General features: G+C 36.0%; 1 protein-coding gene across 1 annotated transcript; it reads right to left on the bottom strand.

Moving 5' to 3' along the window:
• Positions 1-6,715: 6,715 nt before the first annotated feature.
• Positions 6,716-18,031, bottom strand: LOC141363160 (protein NLRC3-like). The gene is made up of 6 exons (XM_073865737.1): positions 17,902-18,031; positions 12,638-12,696; positions 12,206-12,273; positions 9,365-9,481; positions 8,780-8,875; positions 6,716-8,609 (listed from the first exon to the last, which is right to left on the bottom strand). Exons 1-6 carry the CDS (start codon positions 18,029-18,031, stop codon positions 6,794-6,796), a joined length of 2,286 nt encoding a protein of 761 aa, XP_073721838.1. The 3' UTR covers positions 6,716-6,793.
• Between the last annotated feature and the right edge of the window lie 2,231 nt (positions 18,032-20,262).

Raw genomic sequence — 20,262 nt, 5'->3', positions numbered from 1 at the left:
ATCGTAAGACAACAGAGTTACAAGGTCACCTGCAGGACAACCAGCAAATTGCACTCCAGCAATGACGATAATGTAATGTTTTAAATGTATATATTTATTGGGTTCTTCTTTGTTTATTTGTTTAAATTACTTTAATATAATATATTTAAAATTCAAATGAGAAATCAAATTTAAATGACTAAACATAAATTAATAAAGAAGGAAAACGTATTTTGTACAAGTTGGTAAAAGTTTTTTGTATTTTGGTAAAAGTTGGTATAGCAAATTGATAAATGGTTCATACCGATTGCTGCTATAATTCATCTAAACATTGTTTTGAAGGGAAATGGCATCTAATTAAAGAAACCAAATAAATATTTACGGTACAATGCAATAATCCATAATAATAAATAAACATAGATAATAAACAACAAATAATAATAATAATCTAAACTATAATAGAAACGCAGACGGCATTTCGCAGTGGGACGAGTCCTAACTAAATACGGAAAAGAATATTAATAAATTATTAAAACATTTAAAAAGTCATTGAACAATAATGAAAATATATTATTAAAAATATTAGTGCACATTGGCTGAAGATCATTAGCCTAAACAAGCTTCTGCTACAAATTCGAGTCATTCTATTGGTGACATTTCAGCACTTGACAAATGGATAGCGACTCGTAGCACTTAAAACCCAGCTGCGAGTGATCGTTTTACGTGCATCTTTGGGAAACGCACGTAAATGAACAACGAATGTTCGTTTAAGGGCGATTTATAGTCGTGCGTAGGTCCTACGGCGTAGCCGCGACGGCGTAGGTTCCGCGTCGGTTTTCATTTATACTTTTGCGTTGCCGTCCGCGTCGACGTGCAAACACAAGCGAAACCGCTGGTTGGCAGTAATCACGCGTGTAACCACAGTAGCAGCAGAAGTCGTCACAGAAGAAGAAGCTAAGCAAGTTAACCCACAAACGAAGAAGAAATAGCAACTTGTTGTGTATAATTTGAGAAGACCAGCAATGATGGAAGTAAATAAACAGCGACTTATGTTGCAGTTTGAGTTAAATCACTCCTCAACTTGGCTCATCTTTGTTTTCACCGTCTCAAACGGAAATACCTATGACGCAGTTTTTTTACCTGAAGGGAGGGGTTCTGGTGGACCAATCACAGCGCTTGCGGTCCGCGTAGAGCTGACGCGCTGTTAGAAATTTTGTGAGGTGCGCGTCAGGCTACGCAGAGCTACGCACAGGCTACGGATAGCCTACGCACGACTATAAATCACCCTTAAGTTGCTCGTAGAAAGCGCTCTTAGTGCTAAGTTCAATCGTTATCGGGAAACCCAGCCCAGAGCTTTCACACAGCATACGTATGCGGTCCGTCCGGTCCGTTGCAGATGCGGTGCGGTGCAGCAGTGCTGCAATCGTTTCGGCAGCGAGTCTATTTTTGCTGTACAGCACGCAAGCTGCACGCGCTGATTTAAAGTGATAGCGCGTGTTTTGTGGTCAGAATGAACACGGATTCACACAAAAATGCAGTAATTTCACTCTAAATGGACGTAAATAAAGTTTTTCAGTAGTTGTTTCTGTAATCTTATTTGTTTAATCCCAGTATGAAGCAATTAAAGTAAAACAACAGTTGAAAAATTATATTTAAAACATCTTGTTAAATATTCTACCGTGTTTATATACATGCATATACATAAAGTATGCTATTCATTTTAACATTGTTTAATTATACTAACATAGTCTTTTAGTTTTTATTTGTAGTAAAACAACAGTAACCAAATTTATATTGTCTCATCACAATATCCATAACCATGGCATTTTTAGTTAAACTAAGGTAATACAAATCATAATCAATCTGACAAAAACCGTTTTGTCAACCGTTAAAATTATGGTTAATTTTTCTAAGGAGAAAATGATCTGTTTGATAGACGGGGAAGCGGACCTGTCAATCAGCGCTATTATAACAGAGCGAGGCGAGAGACGAACGTGCTCAGTAATATGAAATAATGTGTGGATCTTGAATGATTGTAAGAATACATTTGCTTTAAATATAATGTTTGTCATATAACGTTTTGAGAGATAATGTTTTTTTTTTGTTACTGCGCTTATTTAGACTTGTTGCAGTTATAACAGCGTGTTTGGCGTATTTACCTCAGAGTTTATTTCAGTAATATTGCTGTTTTTCCGGTAATAATAATACAATTGGCATGTCACTCTTGCTTCCTTGTCTGTTTATTCATGTCATTATGCTGTTATTTTAATTATGTAAGAATATTTCTTGCCATATGAGACGTTCATTGCCGTTATATAAATACTCTCGTCTATGCAAATATATAAATATAGGAAATGTAGCCTATAATGTAACCATCCCTGTCACCAATATTTTCTCTTCAAAAGTTATAATGCTAATTTATATTTATGATATATGTGGAGATAAATAGACCTTTGATTCTTTCATGTGTCCTGACCACGTCAACTACACTGGAGATTTTAAACATCATAACTAGTCTATCAAATAATATCTAAAGTATATTGTTTTGTGAAGAAAAAACACAGCAGGCTATTATATTGTTTATTGATGAGGCGCTTTTCAACAGAAAGTGTCAATCAAATGATCATTTGATATGCAGAAGCAGCGGTTAGCAACGCACTGCAAACGGAGTATTTGTGAAAGCACAACGGATGCTTGACGGATCCCACCGCATACGTACTGCAATACGCAAAGCAAACGCATTGCATACGGAGTATGTGTGAAACAGGCGTAATTCACAACGCATGCTTCAGTGTACATTGAAGTGAAATGTGCAAAACTTTGTCCAAAATAATACTGATAACAGTGTGTGTTGTTATATTAGTTTTTCTCAGTCTCAATTTCTCATTACCTGGAAAGATTGAGATCTAGTTAATCAGTATAACATATACATCTGTAGACATGTATTGGCAGCTTCAGTCATTTGCAGCTATGAAAAGTTTGGCTGCAGCAGTCATTTAGGTTTTGGCTGACACTGTGTGTTTAAATGTCAAATAAATCCATCACACAGCTGACTATTAGTGTTAGATGTCCTAAACCACATGAACATTTCTTTATAAATCTGTATTGAGTTCATGACTCACACTGAATACTTGATCTTATTTCCTCAAGTGTTTGTGTTCATAATAGACAAGATGTTGTTTGACTCTCAGCTAACAGAGAAAAGTTCTAAGAACGTTCCCTGAAAGTTCCCCAAAACGTTCTGCCAACATAAAAAGTGTTCAGTTTTCTTAATGTTCTAACAATGTTTCTGGTTTGTCTGAACGTTAGATGAATGTTAGATTCTACCATTTTCAAACGTTATGTCAATGTCATGTTTTAATGTTCACACAATGTTTAAAACAACAAATGTTTTATAGACTTATTTGCTTGTTATGTAAATGATAGAGTAGGACTGGACAATAATTCAATATCAATATATCTCGCAGTATAATATTTTTCAATAACAGTTATATGGTTTCTAAACACATTTCCGATATTTCAATACATTACGGCGTCCTGTGGCCGTTCACATGTCACATGTAAAAACGCATGTTAAACACGGGTCAAGAGGCTACTTCCCTATTAAACGTGTGGTGTCTTGTAGTTAAAGGACAAGTTCGGTATTTTACACTTAAAGGCCTGTTTTCAGGTTGTTTATGATGAAATAGAACGGTTTTGACTGAAATTTTGACATATGATGCTGGCCCGAAAACTTTCGGGTGTTTATTGTATTACCCTCCACCTCTACAATGGCTGTATAAGTGCACTGGAACAATCCTTCCTAAAATGCATTAAACTTTCGTTTACAAAGATGTGAAACTCAGCGAGTGGTCAGGGGTGTTCACTGATATGCTCAAACAAAAATCGTTGATAAAGATGCTTTTCAACAGCTGTTTTAGCATTCGTTGTTAACTTGTGGACCTATTTTTCCAAACGCCTCACACCCGTACATTCTTCCGCTGAGAGCTTGAATAATAGACACTCCAGCCCAGGTGGTGGCGATAATCCACCTTTGCCAATTGCAAGAATAGAAACAACGTTTCCGGCGGCGGAGTAATACCTCACAGCACATCTAATACAAGTCAATGGAGTTGGACAATAACTACGATAAAACAGCTGTTGGAAAGCATCTTTTGCAGCGATTTTTGTGTGAGCATATCAGTGAACACCCCTGACCACTCGCTGAGTTTCACGTCTTTGTAAACGAAAGTTTAATGCATTTTAGGAAGGATTCTTTCAGTGCACCAATGCAGCCATTTTAGAGGTGTGAGGTGATACAAGAAACACCCGAAAATTCTCGGGCCAGCATCATATGTCCAAATTTCAGTCAAAACCGTTCTATTTCATCATAAACAATCTGAAAACAGGGCTTTAAGTGTAAAATACCGAACTTGTCCTTTAAGCAACCATGAGCTGCAATCTCCGGGACGACAAGCAAATGGAATGCGGATTTAAATTCTCTCATCTGTACCTCGCACCAAATCATATCATTGTCACAACCATGCGATCAATTAATTTATTCGGGACTTTGGAGTGTTTGCTCAGAGAAGAGCTGTCAGTTAGGCTTGCCGCGATAGTCGGTGAAACGGTGATAACCAGTGCTTCAGCCTCTCACCGGTTAGATCACTTGCCCACCGCGACACCGTCTTTCACCGTCGTTTTGATATTTTTGTGTAATTTAATCATTTATTTTCGTTAGAGAGAGCAAACTGAATGTGTCTGGTGCCTGAATTCAGCGGAGCTGAACGCGCCTCACGTCACAGAGCAGCAGGTGTCAGATTTCATTTATTCCTGTCAGAGTTTGCGAGGCGAGCTGACTGACCAGACGAAGGCAGAAGTCGCGTGCTTACTTGTTTTTGTTATAATATACATATATGATGTTTAATATAAGCGAGATCGTTTTGTTGTTGTGTTTATCATCAAGAAAAATAATAAACCCATCATTCAAGCAGCGCTTTATGGAGAAGTAGCCGGTTGCTCTGCTTGGGACTGGCTGGTTCTTTGAGAATTACATGCGCACATTGACTCAAGCACTTAAGTAAACCAGCTGTTGCACTCACATCGCATGCAAATTCATACGCAATTTAACGCAGCGTACACAAGCACTGCATTTAAACAGTTGCGTAATTCAAAAGTGAAAGTAAAATGTGCACGTCTGTATGCGCATTTATAAGCCCCTCCCACACGGTGACACCGGTATCACCGGGTTTGTGACGCGCTGATTAACCGGTGGGAAAATTACGTCACCGCGGCAACCCTACTGTCAGTCACTCAGAAGTAAGAGAAGGAGGTGTGGGGTTAGTTTGCATCAAGTCACAGCTTCCAATGACGACACCATATAGGGAGGGAGAACAGGAGACGTAATAAACACAAACTAAATTACTGGTGAGAAAAAATAGGCTTAAACCATAAGGTGCCAAGGTTAGAAAAGGCTCTTCGTCCCTTCTATGAGATGTCGATCTCAGAAATGTCCCCAAGCCTGTTTGAGTTTGAGAGCCTGCATTACAGCATTTATACTGACATTCAGGGTGCACTTATAATATTATTAAGCTGAGCCTGAAAGTCAGTTTTACTGGACAGTGATATCACTTTTTTGTATGAAGGATAAACACGAATTAAAGGTGAACATTAATATATTTATCCCTTTTTTATTTTAAATATGATATAGTTTTATAGGAGAAGGTTTCATTGGCCAATTTTTTTTCAGAGGTTTGTTTTTGGTTCAGACATCCATTGCAGGCATTCTTGGCAGTTTTTTCTGAGGCTTTTGAAATATGCATACCGTTATTGTATTTATACTGTATCGACTGAAATGGAGAAGTTTATCATGCAAAAATTTTTGGCCATATCGGCCAGCCATATGATAGAGAAACATTGCATTTTATTATTTCAAAATTTATAGGGGTGGTTTCCCAGACAGGGATTAGACTAGTCCTAGACTAAAGTAAATGTAATAGCTGTCCAAACTGAAAACAACTTGCACTGACATATTTTAAAATACATCAATGCCATTTGTTTTGCCTTAAAATGCACAAAAGTAATGTTTTTAGTAAGGTGTGTTTGTTAAAACAATTTATATTTCAAAATTAAACTAAGGCCTAGTCCTGGCTTAAGCTAATCCCTATCTGGGAAACCACCCCATAAAACATTATTTCTGAATGTTCTGTAAAAATATTGCTGTAGAAAACACAATTCACTTATTAGGTTTAGATGTTGATGATTTGTTTCATTTAAAGTCACCATGGTGTTGATTAGTGTTTGTTTTAGTTGGACTCTTGACCCTTGACTTTTTGTTTGCTAGTTCTTCCCTGGTTGTGTTAACTTTGTGTATATAAAACACATTTGTTATGGTAATGTAAAGTTAATGTAATTCTGTAGCAGTTGGTAGATAAGTTGTTGTTTTAAACATTGTGTGAAAATTAAAACATGAAATTGTCATAACGTTTGAAATGGTAGAATGTAACATTCATCTAACGTTCAGACAACACAGAAACATTCTTAGAACATCAAGAAAACTGGACACTTTTTATATTGGCAGAACGTTGGGAACTTTTTTAAGATTGACTGCTAATTTATGTACAACATTAAGAAAATGAATTTTGTTGGAAAAGATTCTTCCAAAGTAAGAGTTCAAAATAAAATAATAAAATAATTAAATTAATTGTATTAAAGCAACACAATTGCACTGTTGCGCTTTTCAACCTCATGTGGGAGCCGTAAGCCAATCTTACATGGAAAACTACATAGTGTTGCTTTAATATGTAAACAGTCATGTGATTGTTGTTAGTTTTACTTACTCAAGTTTTTTGGTTTCTTTAATCACAAGCTGCAGTCTCACAAGAACTTCATCTGCTTTATTTTTATCTCCAATAAATTTATATAGATCAAGTTCATCCAAATGCTGCTCAGACGTCAACAACACAAAAACTAAAGCTGCCCACTGTGAAGAGGAGAGTTTGGTCTCTCCTACTGATGAAGATTTCATATAATGTTGAATCTCCTGCAGCAGTGAATCATCACCCAGTTCATTCAGACAGTGAATCAGATTGATGGATTTCTCTGGAGACAGATTCTCATTCATCTTCTGTTTAATGTACTCAACAGTTTCCTCTTTCTTGTAAGAGCATCTTCTCATCTGTGTCAGTAGATCCTGTAAGAGAATCTGATTGGACTCCAGTGAAAGACCCAGAAGAAAACGCAGGAAAAGATCCAGATGTCCATTCTTACTCTGTAAAGATTCATCTACAGCTTGATGATGTAACTCAAATGTTGAGTTCTTCTTTGCTGATTTATGTTTTACCATATCTAAAATGTTAAAAAGTCGAACTGGTTCAGGACTTTGATTTAACACATTTCTGTAGTAGTTTGTGGAGGAGATGTGAGCATAAAGAGCTGCTAGATGTTCCTGGATGCTGAGATGAACAAAGCAGTAAACTTTCCCCTGATACAAACCAAACTCCTCTCTGAAGATCTGAGTACACAATCCTGAGTACACTGATGCTTCTGCTACATCAATGCCACACTCTCTCAGGTCTTCATCATAGAAGATCAGATTGCCTTTCACAAGCTGCTCAAAAGCCAGTTTCCCCAGTTTGAAGATCATGTCTTCATCTTTCTTCTCATAGTCCTTCTGATGTTTGATGTTTGTCTGAATGATCAGGAAGTGTGTGTACATTTGAGTGAGAGTCTTGGGGATCTCTCTTCTTTCTGCTTCACTCAACATTCTCTCTAGAACAGTGACTGAAATCCAGCAGAAGACTGGGATGTGACACATGATGTAGAGACTCCTGGATGACTTCAGGTGTGAGATGATTTGATCAGACAGACTCTCATCAGTGATTCTCTTCCTGAAGTATTCCTCCTTCTGTGGATCAGTGAATCCTCGTACCTCTGTGACTCGATCAACACACTCAGAGGGGATGAGATCAGCTGCTGCTGGTCTGGAGGTGATCCAGATGAGAGCAGATGGAAACAGATTCCCCTTGATGAGGTTTGTCAGCATCACGTCCACTGAGGTTGATTCACTTACATCACACAACCTCACACTGCTGTGAAAATCCAGAGACAGACGACACTCATCCAAACCATCAAAGATGAACAACACTTTATATCTTTTACTAGATATGTTAATTTCTTTTGTTTGTGGGAAGAAATGATGAAGAAGATTTAAAAGACTGAGTGTTTCGTCCTTCATCAAATTGATCTCTCTGAAAGGAAGTGGAAATATGAGGTGGACGTCCTGATTCTCTTTCTCTTCAGCCCAGTCCAGAATGAACTTCTGTACAGAGACTGTTTTTCCAATGCCAGCGACTCCCTTTGTCAGCACACTTCTGATGTGTTTGTCTTGTTCAGGTAAAGGTTTAAAGATGTCATTACATTTGATTGGTGTCTCCTCTGTTGTTGTTCTTCTGGATTGTGTCTCAATCTGTCTCACTTCATGTTCATTACTGATCTCTCCACTTTCACTCTCTGTGATGTAGAGCTCTGTGTAGATCTCATTCAGTAGTGTTGGGTTTCTCTTATTTGATGTTACCTCATGCAAACACTCAAACTTCTTCCTCAGATTTGATCTGAATGTCTTCAGGACTTCAGCAGCATCAGAGTCATGACTGTAAATTAAAAGTAATATATTAGATAAGAACAAGTTTGAGTTAAAAAGTACAGAGCAAAATGTTGTTTTTGCATCACAAAACAAGGGACATATAAATATGGATGGAAAATGTATCATGTGGTCAACCTTTTTTAGTCTCTAAAAATAAATTAAAATCCTATGATTTACCTGAAACGAGGACTCATGTTTTCATTGAAGTCTTGTAGTTGATTCTCAGATTGCTCAATCTTCCTCCCCTTACAGTCGGGTTCTGTTATGATTCGTCTGGATGGCAAGAATGAAAATGAAGAATCACTTAAAGGGCCGTTCCCATTATAACTATAACTATAAAAAATATAGTTTTAAAAATCCTTTGATTTTAAAGAGAATAGTGGAGTTCACACCACAACTATAACGATAAAGATACAAGTAAAAGTGTCGTTGTGATCACTTGCGGAGCGATTCTTTTCTAACCGATGAACGATAAACCAATGACAGCCAATCAAATCTACTTGAATCTAAAGTGCACGCACATTTGAAATGGCACTGTGGGTGTTGAGGATATCTGCTGGTTATAGCCAGTTATAGCAGCATACATTTCAATGTAAACAATTACAGCAAGTGGAGAGATTTTAATACAAAAACTGTACATTTTATGTTTCTCTTTGCATGAATATGTCTGATAATGAAGAATAATTTCTCATCTCTTTGACAAAATACACGATTGTAAAAAAAATGTTAAACTACAATCATAGTTTTCAAGATATTTTATACCTGATGTGTGCAGGCTGTGTTTCTTCACTCTTAAATGTTATTGGCTCAGGCATAGACCGATCACTCTTCATAGACACACAACTGAACTCTGAATCGGATCTCTTCTGATGATCTGAACTATAACACACAACAGATTCAACAATTAAAATAACATTACAAATATTTTTTGTAGATGCTCATTATAAAAATGAGCCATTATAGTAAATAATACCTATAAAAATAATATTTTCATATAAGTTTATTTAAAAGGTTATTAATAATAATAAAGGTTATTTATTTGATTTGTTTTTTGATAAAGTACCTGCATCCTGGAGATGTTTGTGTTTGATCCATGATGAAGCTGCAGAGATGAATCTGATCAATCTGATCTCCACAACTGATACTGAATAAAAATAACATTCAGACACAAAATAAACTTCAAATCAAAGTGAATAAACAGACATTATAATTCAGATGAATCAATCCTGAGTGTTGAAGAAACAACTGCGTCAACACATTTCCTCACATTAACACAATATTAACACAAATTAAATTAAGAGTTACGTTAAGAAAACATTCAATAAATAACACTAATATTAAGAAACAATTAAATATAAATGATTAAATATTTAAAGAAACTATGAACAAGGAAGTAAAAAGCGTCTCATATCACCTGAACACATTTGCTGTCATCACAATCTGACTGGATTCACTTTCTCAAAATACTACAACTTTAACATCAACCACACACACAAAAATACCCGTAAAGCTGTTTATACATGTTATATTAATCACTTTGATCATCGATATGTTAAGAAATCAACTCTACCTGTTTAAAATGGCGGAAGATAAACACGAAACAATTTACTTTCACTTTCATCTGTGACGTCACTATTGTATGAGGAAGTGTTTGAGGTGTTTCTCCCTCTGCTGACAGTAAACAAACATTAAACATCTGATTACAAATAATTAAATTTATAAACGAGACTTAATCATTAATGTGAGTCAATATGTTTACATTCACTGCATGAAACAAAGAGCACATCAGCATTAACAATAATTCAACTCAAATCAAAATTACTCCTCTTTTGTTTAACTAATGTAAGCCTAATAAAGTCATATGAGTTTAATATAATGTAGACTAAGTGATATTTTATTATTTGTGTGAACTACATTTACATTCATGTATTTATCATAGTGTGAACTTTATCAAGTGTTTGATTTAATAAACACAGCGAGGTCTTAAAAAACACACACTTTTAGTTTAAAAGATTAATTGTAGATAAAATATAATTGTGCTAACATAAACATTTCATTGAATAAAAAGACAAAATATCAAGATAATTATCAGATATTAAACATTAAAAGATGTAAAGAAAACTCCGCCTCCACTGCCACCTACAGGACATTTGTGTTATTACAGTTATTCTGCAGTGTGTCATGGACAATAGAAACATTATTCACAGTTTCTTTATTTTCTCCACTGAAATCTAAAGTGTGTGTTGAATGTGTAGATGAATTAAATGTATAAGATAACTGATGGTGCTGTTCTCAGATCAGATGCAGGGACACTGAGAAACATCATCACCAGCACATCCGGCCTGTATCAGTGCACTGCGTCAAACATCATAGGAAAGAGCACCTGTGTCCTTAACCTGCAGGTTGTAGCACGTAAGTGTGTAAGGAGAGACATTACAGACACAAAGACTGTCACATGATCAGATATGAGGTCTGATCACAGATCTGTCTCGTATCACAGCTCAGACACAGAGTGTGAGTCTGATCACCGGCCGGCACCATCGACACGAGCGTTCTGGCTGTGATCATCTGATGTCTGCTGGTCACACATGTGGATTATACACGACCCTTGAGAAAGATTTTGGTAGATTCTCATTCCAAATGGTTGGAAATTTATCCTGTAACAACTTCACAAACTACCATCATGAAAATGAAAATTCATTCAGTCACTGATTAGGTCACATGACATACACTCTGCAATGTGATTGGCTGGCTCACAAAAATAAAAGTTAAACAAATCAAATATAAATGAGAGAACAAAACTTATAAATCTTAACACCCACATTTCTATTTTATCATTTCAACAGAAGAAAATGTATACAGCAAACATAAATGAGTTAAATGTCATGATGTTTGTTGCTGGTTTTGTTAGTATATCTTCAATCATATCATCAGTTGGACAGTATCTCAGACTAATTCTGTCCTCCTTTATCACAGACCTCACAAAATGACATTTAATGTCCACATGTTTACAGGATTTTTTGCTGACGCTATGACACCCTGATTGTCTTCATAAACTCTAGATTGATATTTCAGTCCATCAATGTTTTCTAACACTCGTGTACAGTCACAGTTAATGTCATAAACTCAGTTTCACATGTGGACAGTGTAACAGTAGACTGTCTTTTAGTCTTCATGAGATTAATGGATCATCTTTGTTCATGTTAATGCAGTAACTTGTAGTACTTCTTCTATCAATTATATATTAAAACACGTCTGCAAGTCATAACATTTTTACATTGATCATCACATTCATTGTCTATTGTGTGCAAATAGTACAGTTTGTTATACACAGATTTTACCTCAAGATTGTACAAATTATAATAATGATCTAATGTACTGTTCACAGAGTATGAATTTACTGTTTTGTTTTTACATTTATTTTGAATTAGGCATAGAACGTGTTGTGTTTTATTGTAAATTTATTATAAAGTTTGTGTTTGTCCACTAGATGGCGCAGTTTGACTCTGCCGTTCAGAAAGCGTCTGACAGATAATCAACAGCGATTGAACAAAGCTGAAATGTCAAGTTTATCATTTTATTAAACTTTCTGATTTTATTTACATTTCATTCAGTGTCTGAACTTTCTTGTAATTGATCACATAATCATCAAAAAGTCCTGCAGTCAGATCCTGAAGAACACAAAAGCAAAGACGTCCAATATTTGGATTTAGAGATAAATGAGCTGCAAGTCTTCAATGTTGTGCTGAACTTGAACACATTTCAGTTTAAGATGAAGTTAAAAACCCCAACAGTGTAGAAGAAGAGGAATCTTGTCAGTTCAGTTTATGATCCTATGAGATTTCTTGCTCCTCTTACACTGACTGATAAATCGCTCTTATAGGAAATGTGTAGACAGAAGCTGAGTTAGGATGAAGATTTACCTCCAACACTTCAAAGTCAGATTTAAATAAAGTCACAGATCAGATCCTGTACTGAATAATCAACTCATAAGGTTAAGAGGAAGTGATGTCACTATTGTGTCTTCTTATTCACCATCAGATCATACTGAAGATCAGACGTCTTTACATCTTTAACGTCTCTGATGATCAGTCCTGAATAAAAATGAAAGAGAAAGTCAATCAGATATGAGATCATCATCAGTGTCAGATGAAGAGATAGAAAAACAAACTATACGTGCTGTCAGTCAGTGATAGAAATTAAATCTTCAACATAATAAACATGTCAACAATCTGTTTATCACATACACATGAGCTACAACAATACAAAAACACATTTCATCTATTTCCTCTGAATATTTGATGTCAATGTAAGAGATGAATGTATTGATATGTATGTAGTATAATATAATGACACACTGACAGTTTTATGAGTTCACACACAAACAGTAAGAAAATGAAGGTGATGCTTTATTTGAAAAGTCCTGGAGGTTGACAGTCGTGTAAATAAAGAGAAACAGCATCAATGTCAAAGCTCGACAGAGAGTTGTGTGAAGTGTCCATCAGATTTTAAGAGTTGACTTTCTCTTCTTTTTTCTAATCTTCATCTCTATCATTTATCATCTGTACTTTGTGTTCATCTGTTGTGTATATATTGTGTTTGTGTTGTTATTTCTGTCTGTATTCTGATGATTTGATAAATAATGTTTAAAAACATGAAATAAAAACCAAGTTGTTATCTAGTCAAGTGTTCATAACTATAGAGGTGTCGGCCTATCAAACAAACCCCATTAACAAACATCATATATAATGTGTAAGAAGAGTAGGATCACAGTATAAAATCCTGGAGTGAACAAACTCAAACTTACATTTAAAGGGAAACTTCACCCATTTGCATTGAGCTTTGTACCGTTAGAACCCCAGTCATGTTTTTGAATGGTCGTGCACCATTCCCTCAGTTTCCCCTGAGAGGGGAGAAATACTGATTTCAGTGAGGCACTTCCTTCTTTCAATGATGTAAAAATCGTCATTTTGCGTCATTGAAAGAAGGAAATCCTGTATCTCTATTGAGTGTGAAAGACTACAGACACTCATTCCTCATTTTTCCAAGGTGGGGGCTATGGGTGGGACCCACTCACGCTTCAGACCAATTACAGATAAGTGGGTGGGACTTACGAAAATATACGAACACAGACCGAAAAAAAACGACCAGCCGCCATCTTTATGCTAAGCTAAGCTAAACAGAAGTTGTGGAGCGAGCCAGAATTCATGTTACAATAACAGTGGAAGTTAATCAATATTACATGGAAGAGGGTGATTTTACAAGCGTGATGCTCTAATCCGCTGTTCATTGCACCTTTATGAGCCACAATACTGCAAAGAGCTGAGGCAGATGTAGGAACAGAAGCCCGAGGAGTAGGCCGGAGCCTGGGCGTCGGCTGGGTAGAGGAGCCCGGTGAAGAAGCAGCAACCATCGGCCTCTGCTGCGTAGAGAAGCTTGCCTGTTCTCTCGCTGTGTGGCTTCTTTATAACATTTCTGCATCAGATAAGGATATGGACGTTTGTTTGGTGAAGGTTTCTATGCAAGAGAGGAACTTTGCGCGCGTTTGGAACGTTTATTTCACGGACATGTTTCGGTTTACGAGCAGACGCGCTGCGGAGTATATAAGCTTGGACGGACTCGCGCCGTTTGCTTTCGGTTTAACATTTCTGGATCAGATAAGGATATGGACGTTTGTTTTGTGAATGTTTCTGGTCGCGTGCTTATTTCAAAGACGTGTTTCGGTTTACGAGCACAAGCTCCAAGAGCTGAGGCAGCGCGTCTGTGGAGATATTATGCAGGGGACGCGTTTGTGAGGAGGATGCAGGGACAAACGGACGTCTGACTAAAGTGAGTGTTTATATTTTCTTTGTTATACTAACGTGGCATTTATGTACACAATAGCATATCTGAGCGGTGTTTTATATGTCTATATTGTGAGAGCAGTGAGGCCAATAATAACACAAATGTAATTACATTAAACAAGAGACAAAAAGAAAATTGGTAAAACTAAATAAACATTTAAAATGCATACCCTTTTTTTAGTACTTGAAAAGACATTTGTACTGCGGATCTGAAACTGCACGTTACTGTTTGAATAAGACTTTGCTACACACCAGGCCAGAGTGTTATTGTGTGTACCACAATGTAACATCACGTTTAAAAGTAAGTCATGATTGGTGTCAGTCAGACAAAGTGGTGGTGGCTATTTTCTTTGTTTTACTAACGTGGCATTTATGTACATAATAGCATGTCTGAGCCGTGTTCCGAGTAATGGGAGTGGCTTGCAGAGCTGTGCATTGTGGTGCATAGTGGCAGTTGTAGTTTTTCATACAAATGTGCTCTAAAGTCACATTTTGTCTTTTCTCTGTCAAATAGGCACAAAATTCTACATTTATGTTACATTTTGACTACAAATATGACTCACTTTCCATAAAGATTAATGTTCCTATCGGTGAAATGGCCCTTTAAGCTGAGCCCTCTTAGCTCCGCCCCGTCTTTACTCTGCGTTTTAGCGCCTTCTTTAATCCATGCCACGGTCTCACAGTGCGCGTGAACTTCAGAAGAGAACAAGGTGTGTGTATTTACTGCTATTTGCTATGATATCTGCATATGTGCACTTCCTTACTATAAATGCAGTTTACACAATGTGACGCTGGAGCAATACAATGCAGTTTTCTTTCCACTGTAAAGTCTTCACTCTGTTCACCTCAGTTTAAAAAAACACAAGGGGTGTTTTATGCTATGATTCTAACGTGAAGGTAGCCCTTATAAGCTGTTTTAATTAACGTAGCCCGTATAACCTAATTAACATAAACTAGAAATGCTAGCGGTTACACACTCCAATGTTTTGTAACGCAATATGCCAAGGAAGGATTTTTAGGCAGTTGAGAATTGAGTTGATTGTGATAAAACTGAAATGCAATGAAGGCTAAACTAGTCCAGTTATGTATATTAAAGCTTCCCACCTTGCAACAGCTTTAAGAAATCAATGGAAATCTATGTCGTTATCTGCTATAGTTGTCATTCATGTCATTTTAGAGTCCTGTTGATTAATAAACAGTCTGAAGACTCATTTAAGAGTATAGCTGTTTTCTCGGTTTCAATGATCTGTTGTTATTTTTGCTTTAGTGTAGCTGCTGGTGTGTGGAACCTGTTACTCATCTTATAAATAATGCTAATAATTATAATATAAGCTTTGGTCAAGCGTTTTTGACCCAGTCTTATTTGAGGCATAAGCCCAGCAAACACAGAACGTTCCCCTAACGTTAGTTTTTGGTTATATTTTGGTTATTTTTTTGGGAACCAAAAAATAACGTTCTGGGAACATTATTTTTAGGTTTTATTTTTTGCAACCATAAAATAACGTTCCCATAACGTTGTAGGGTGGTTATTTTTAAATAACCTAAAAATAACTTATACAGAACGTTATTTTTTGGTTATTTTTTGGTTATTTTTTTTGGAACCATAAAATAACGTTCTCATAACGTTGCAGGGTGGTTATTTTTAAATTTAAAAATATATTTTAGGAAATGAAGTGAATGCAAAATTAAACCCATTATTACTTTAGTGTGTACGTCTAATATGCGTGTGCTTGTCTGCACGAGCTTACCGCCTTCTTCACGAGTACCCGCTTTATCTTGTGCTCAGGAAAAGTCGTTAATTTAAAAAATAACGGTCCTTTCGTTTTTACCTCAGAGACTAAAATTTTTTGAGGAGAATATAATGTTAGAAACTTTTTATTGTTGTAAAAACGGATAGCCGACTAACTGTGGTAAGATCTTTTAACCTCAAGTGACTGATTTATTTGTCATTGCGTTTTAACTTCAGAGTATAACATTCTAGCGATTTCTTTTTTGTTTCTTCATTAGTAGCTTAAATATGTGAAAACGAAAATATATTTTAATTATTTCCATGAAGAGAATATGAAGTTAGAAGCTTTTGATTATTGTAAAAACTGAGAGAGAGATGCTGATTGTTGTTGTTAGGAGAACTTTAAAATAACCTAAAAATAACGTTCTATTTCTGTAAAGAAAACTTTCCTGGCTAACCAAAAACAAACCTTGAAAAAATAACGTTATGGGAACCAAAAACTAACGTTAGGGGAATGTTTTGAGAACCAAAAACTAACGTTAGGGGAACGTTTTGGGAACCAAAATTGTTAGCTGCGAAGGTAACTGTATAGAAAAGATGCATTGTTGTTGTTCGCCATTTTTAAATGTTACAATGTTATTGATGTGTGTAACAGCTCAAGTATACAATATATGTCACTGTGACTGACCTCTGAAAATCAGACTAAAGCCTCAAATCTTATTGTGAAATAAAAAGCATCACAGTTTAATTTCAAGCATTAATTTCACTATGATTTCAATCGCTGACATGACATTCTCAGTCAACATTAAATATATCAAGTTCATATTTTCACAAAATGTTCTTTACATTATGTAGGATGATTTTATGTGGAAAACAGTAAACCACAAATAACCAATTATCTTATTAATTGGGTCACAATTATCTTTAATCTATGTTTAATAATGTTGCATTTTCTCTGACTCTTTGATTACTGTATTTTCAATACAATCTACATTGCACAAAATTATCTTAGCTGCAGACACTGTAAGTCTCTATAAATACTGTTAATTGTGGTCAAAACAATAGCAAAAGAAATAGTTCTGTATTATTAAATTGCATGTTGTATGTTTGGTGCGAAATGATGGGGGGCACTGGGGGCCGACCTACTATTCTTTCATAGGGCCCAAAATTGCTAACGGCACCCCTGCATACAAGTTTCTAATAATAATGAATGTCAGCTACATCACCTTGAAAACAACAAACATAATCACTTAAATAACCTGAACTTTTCCTCTCTCTGGCAGGATTTCTTCTTTGTTCAGGTTCATCATCTATTTGTGTTTGGTTTTCTCACACTTCTTTCACTGTGATCTGTCCCTGAGAACTTTGCAGATTAATTTCAGGACTTCGCTTTTTGATTCTCTAAGATTATTCCTAACCCTAAAATCATCATAATCATAATCAATTTGTATCTTGTCTGTCTCAGTACTCATTCTGGGTAGAAACTCAACTAGTCTGTGTTTCTGTATTTTCCTGCTATCAGGATAGTAGATGATGTATGCAGGACTATTCTTGTCATATCCCACAAAAATGCCCTTCTCACATCTCGAGATCAGCTTTCCTTTGTCATGTTGATAAGAATAACATGAAATATCAAACTTCTGCATCCTAGAAATGTTCGGTTGTCTGTCTGTTAACATGAAGTAAGCTGTCTGTTTAGTCCTGTTATTAAAACATCTGTTTCTCACTACAGCTGCTGTCTGGACCGCAAAGGTCCACAATGTTTTTGGTAAATGCACCTAGCCATGTCCAATAAGGTTCTCCGGTTTCGTTCAGCAGTGTGATTTTGGTGTGGAGAGTATGGTGCAGATGTCTCATGTTTAATATCACTTCTACTCAATAAGACCTGGTACTCCTTTCCTATGAACCTCTTTATTTACTCAATATTTACACAATTTTGACATTTTTAAAAGAACATTCCTGAGAATTATGCCTTTTTTGTCTTTATAATGATATCATAATAGTCTCTGGTGATAAACAGTTTTTTCATTTATCTTATTCATTGTTGCTGCTGAATCTTCTCTTTCTCAGTTGTTGCTCATCTGGATCTGTGGTTTTCATGCTGAGAGCTTCAAGTGTGCGTTTAAAGGTCAGTCAGTCCTCTGAAAGCAATCTTCATTTACATGATTCACTTTGATTCTGCTAATAAAATGATCATTTTATAAAACTTTGTGATTTTATTTACATTTCATTCAGTGTCTGAACTTTTTTGTAATTGATCAGATAATCATCAAAAAGTCCTACAGTCATATCCTGAAGAACACAAAAGCAAAGACGTCCAATATTTGGATTTTTAGATTAGATTAGATTCTTTATTGTCCCCAGAGGGATAATTGTTTTCACACAGTCAGGTTGTCCAGGACAGCATACATTACAACTAATACACCCTTATACAGCAGATGACAAATAAACCCTCTTCCCACACATGACAGATAACAAATAACAAACCCATCCTCACACCTATAGTACAAAAAAACATATGGAAAACATAGACATCTATACAAGAATAAACATGACATGGGCAATATACAGTGATACCAGTGAAATCTACATATTCTTATTTAGTGCTATGATAGCTGTAGGGACAAAACTTTTTTTGAAATGGGCCCTTTTCCAGTTCAGTACCTTATTTAGAGATAAATGAGCTGCGAGTCTTCAATGTTTTGCTGAACTTAAACACATTTCAGTTTAAGATGAAGTTAAAAACCCCAACAGTGTAGAAGAAGAGGAATCTTGTCAGTATTTACTTCAGTTTATGATCCTATGAGCATGGGCGGAAATCCCGGGGGGGGTCGGGGGGGACAGGACCCCCCCTATCTGAGGGTTGTCCCCCCTAAAATATCATTAGAATATGTGTATTGAAAATAATTTAATGATTTATAATACTTAAAGGAGCGGTGAATCAAAAACTCAATTTTAACTTGATAATTTGTTATATAAGAGGTCATCATACTTAAATGAACATCCTGCAAGTTTCAGAACTGAAAACGTCCGTGCTACTGAAATATACCCGTCTTTGGCACCAAGCCAGCTAAACACTCCAGTCTAAAATTCGGAAATCTATGACGTCAAAGTAGAATTGAAACACCTCCCCATAACCAAAAGGACAAGTCTACTTTTGTAGCCCCTCCCACAGCTTCGCGTGACACGTGTGTCTCAGTAAGTAAACATGTCTTTAAAGATTGACAAATTTAACCAAAATGACTTTTTAAATACATTTTTTTCTGAGAGACTTTTATTTTGACGCGGTGATCTGTTATGATACCATGGAAACGCATTTTCGGTTGTGAAAGAACCGCGTGGGAACAACCATGGGAACAACACAGAAGCTAAATACTTCAATTCGGAGGCTTGGAACTTAACATTAGCAATATGCTTGGATAAAGTTTGCTTTTGAAGAAGTTCCAGCTCGTGTGGGGAGCGTTTGTTAACGTTGTGGACATGGATTCATTTGTAAAGAAGTCGATGCTGGATTTGCAGAGAGACTCAGTCAGAAGCACCACTTATATTGGATCTGACAACAATGACACAGCAGTATAATTCACAGTAAGACATTTTACTTTATTTAAGTTACTGCGTTTCACTATTGCTTTGTTAAAAGAGATTGCTTGATATGTCCTGTTGTAACATCCGTGTCTAAATACGTTTGTTGACTGTTTTAATTTACTAAAAACATTAAACGATTAATAAAGGTACAACACTTAACAATACGACTGTAATTTAAAGGTAGAAATATACATAAGGAAGGATTTATCAACCGCAGTTTAGATTCTGATGCCCGTTTACTGTGTTGTATACGGTAATTTAGGCAAGTTGCGTTTGAAAGGTCAAACACTCAACAAAGCTTATTTTTTATCATATAACTGTGGTATTTAACATTACGTCAATGTAAAAGCAACCTCACAAGCACAATAGAAATATACAAAGTTATTGATAAGGATTTATTAGCCGCAGTTTAGATTCGGATGCACGCTTACTGTGTTGTATACGGTAATTTAGTCAGGTCGAGTTTTGTTTCTACTTTAATATACGTATTGTCATTTATGTGT

This window comes from Misgurnus anguillicaudatus, unplaced genomic scaffold (genome assembly GCF_027580225.2).
Source record: "Misgurnus anguillicaudatus unplaced genomic scaffold, ASM2758022v2 HiC_scaffold_33, whole genome shotgun sequence".
Classification (NCBI taxonomy): Eukaryota; Metazoa; Chordata; class Actinopteri; order Cypriniformes; family Cobitidae; genus Misgurnus; species Misgurnus anguillicaudatus.
This window is presented reverse-complemented; position numbering and strand designations above follow the sequence as displayed.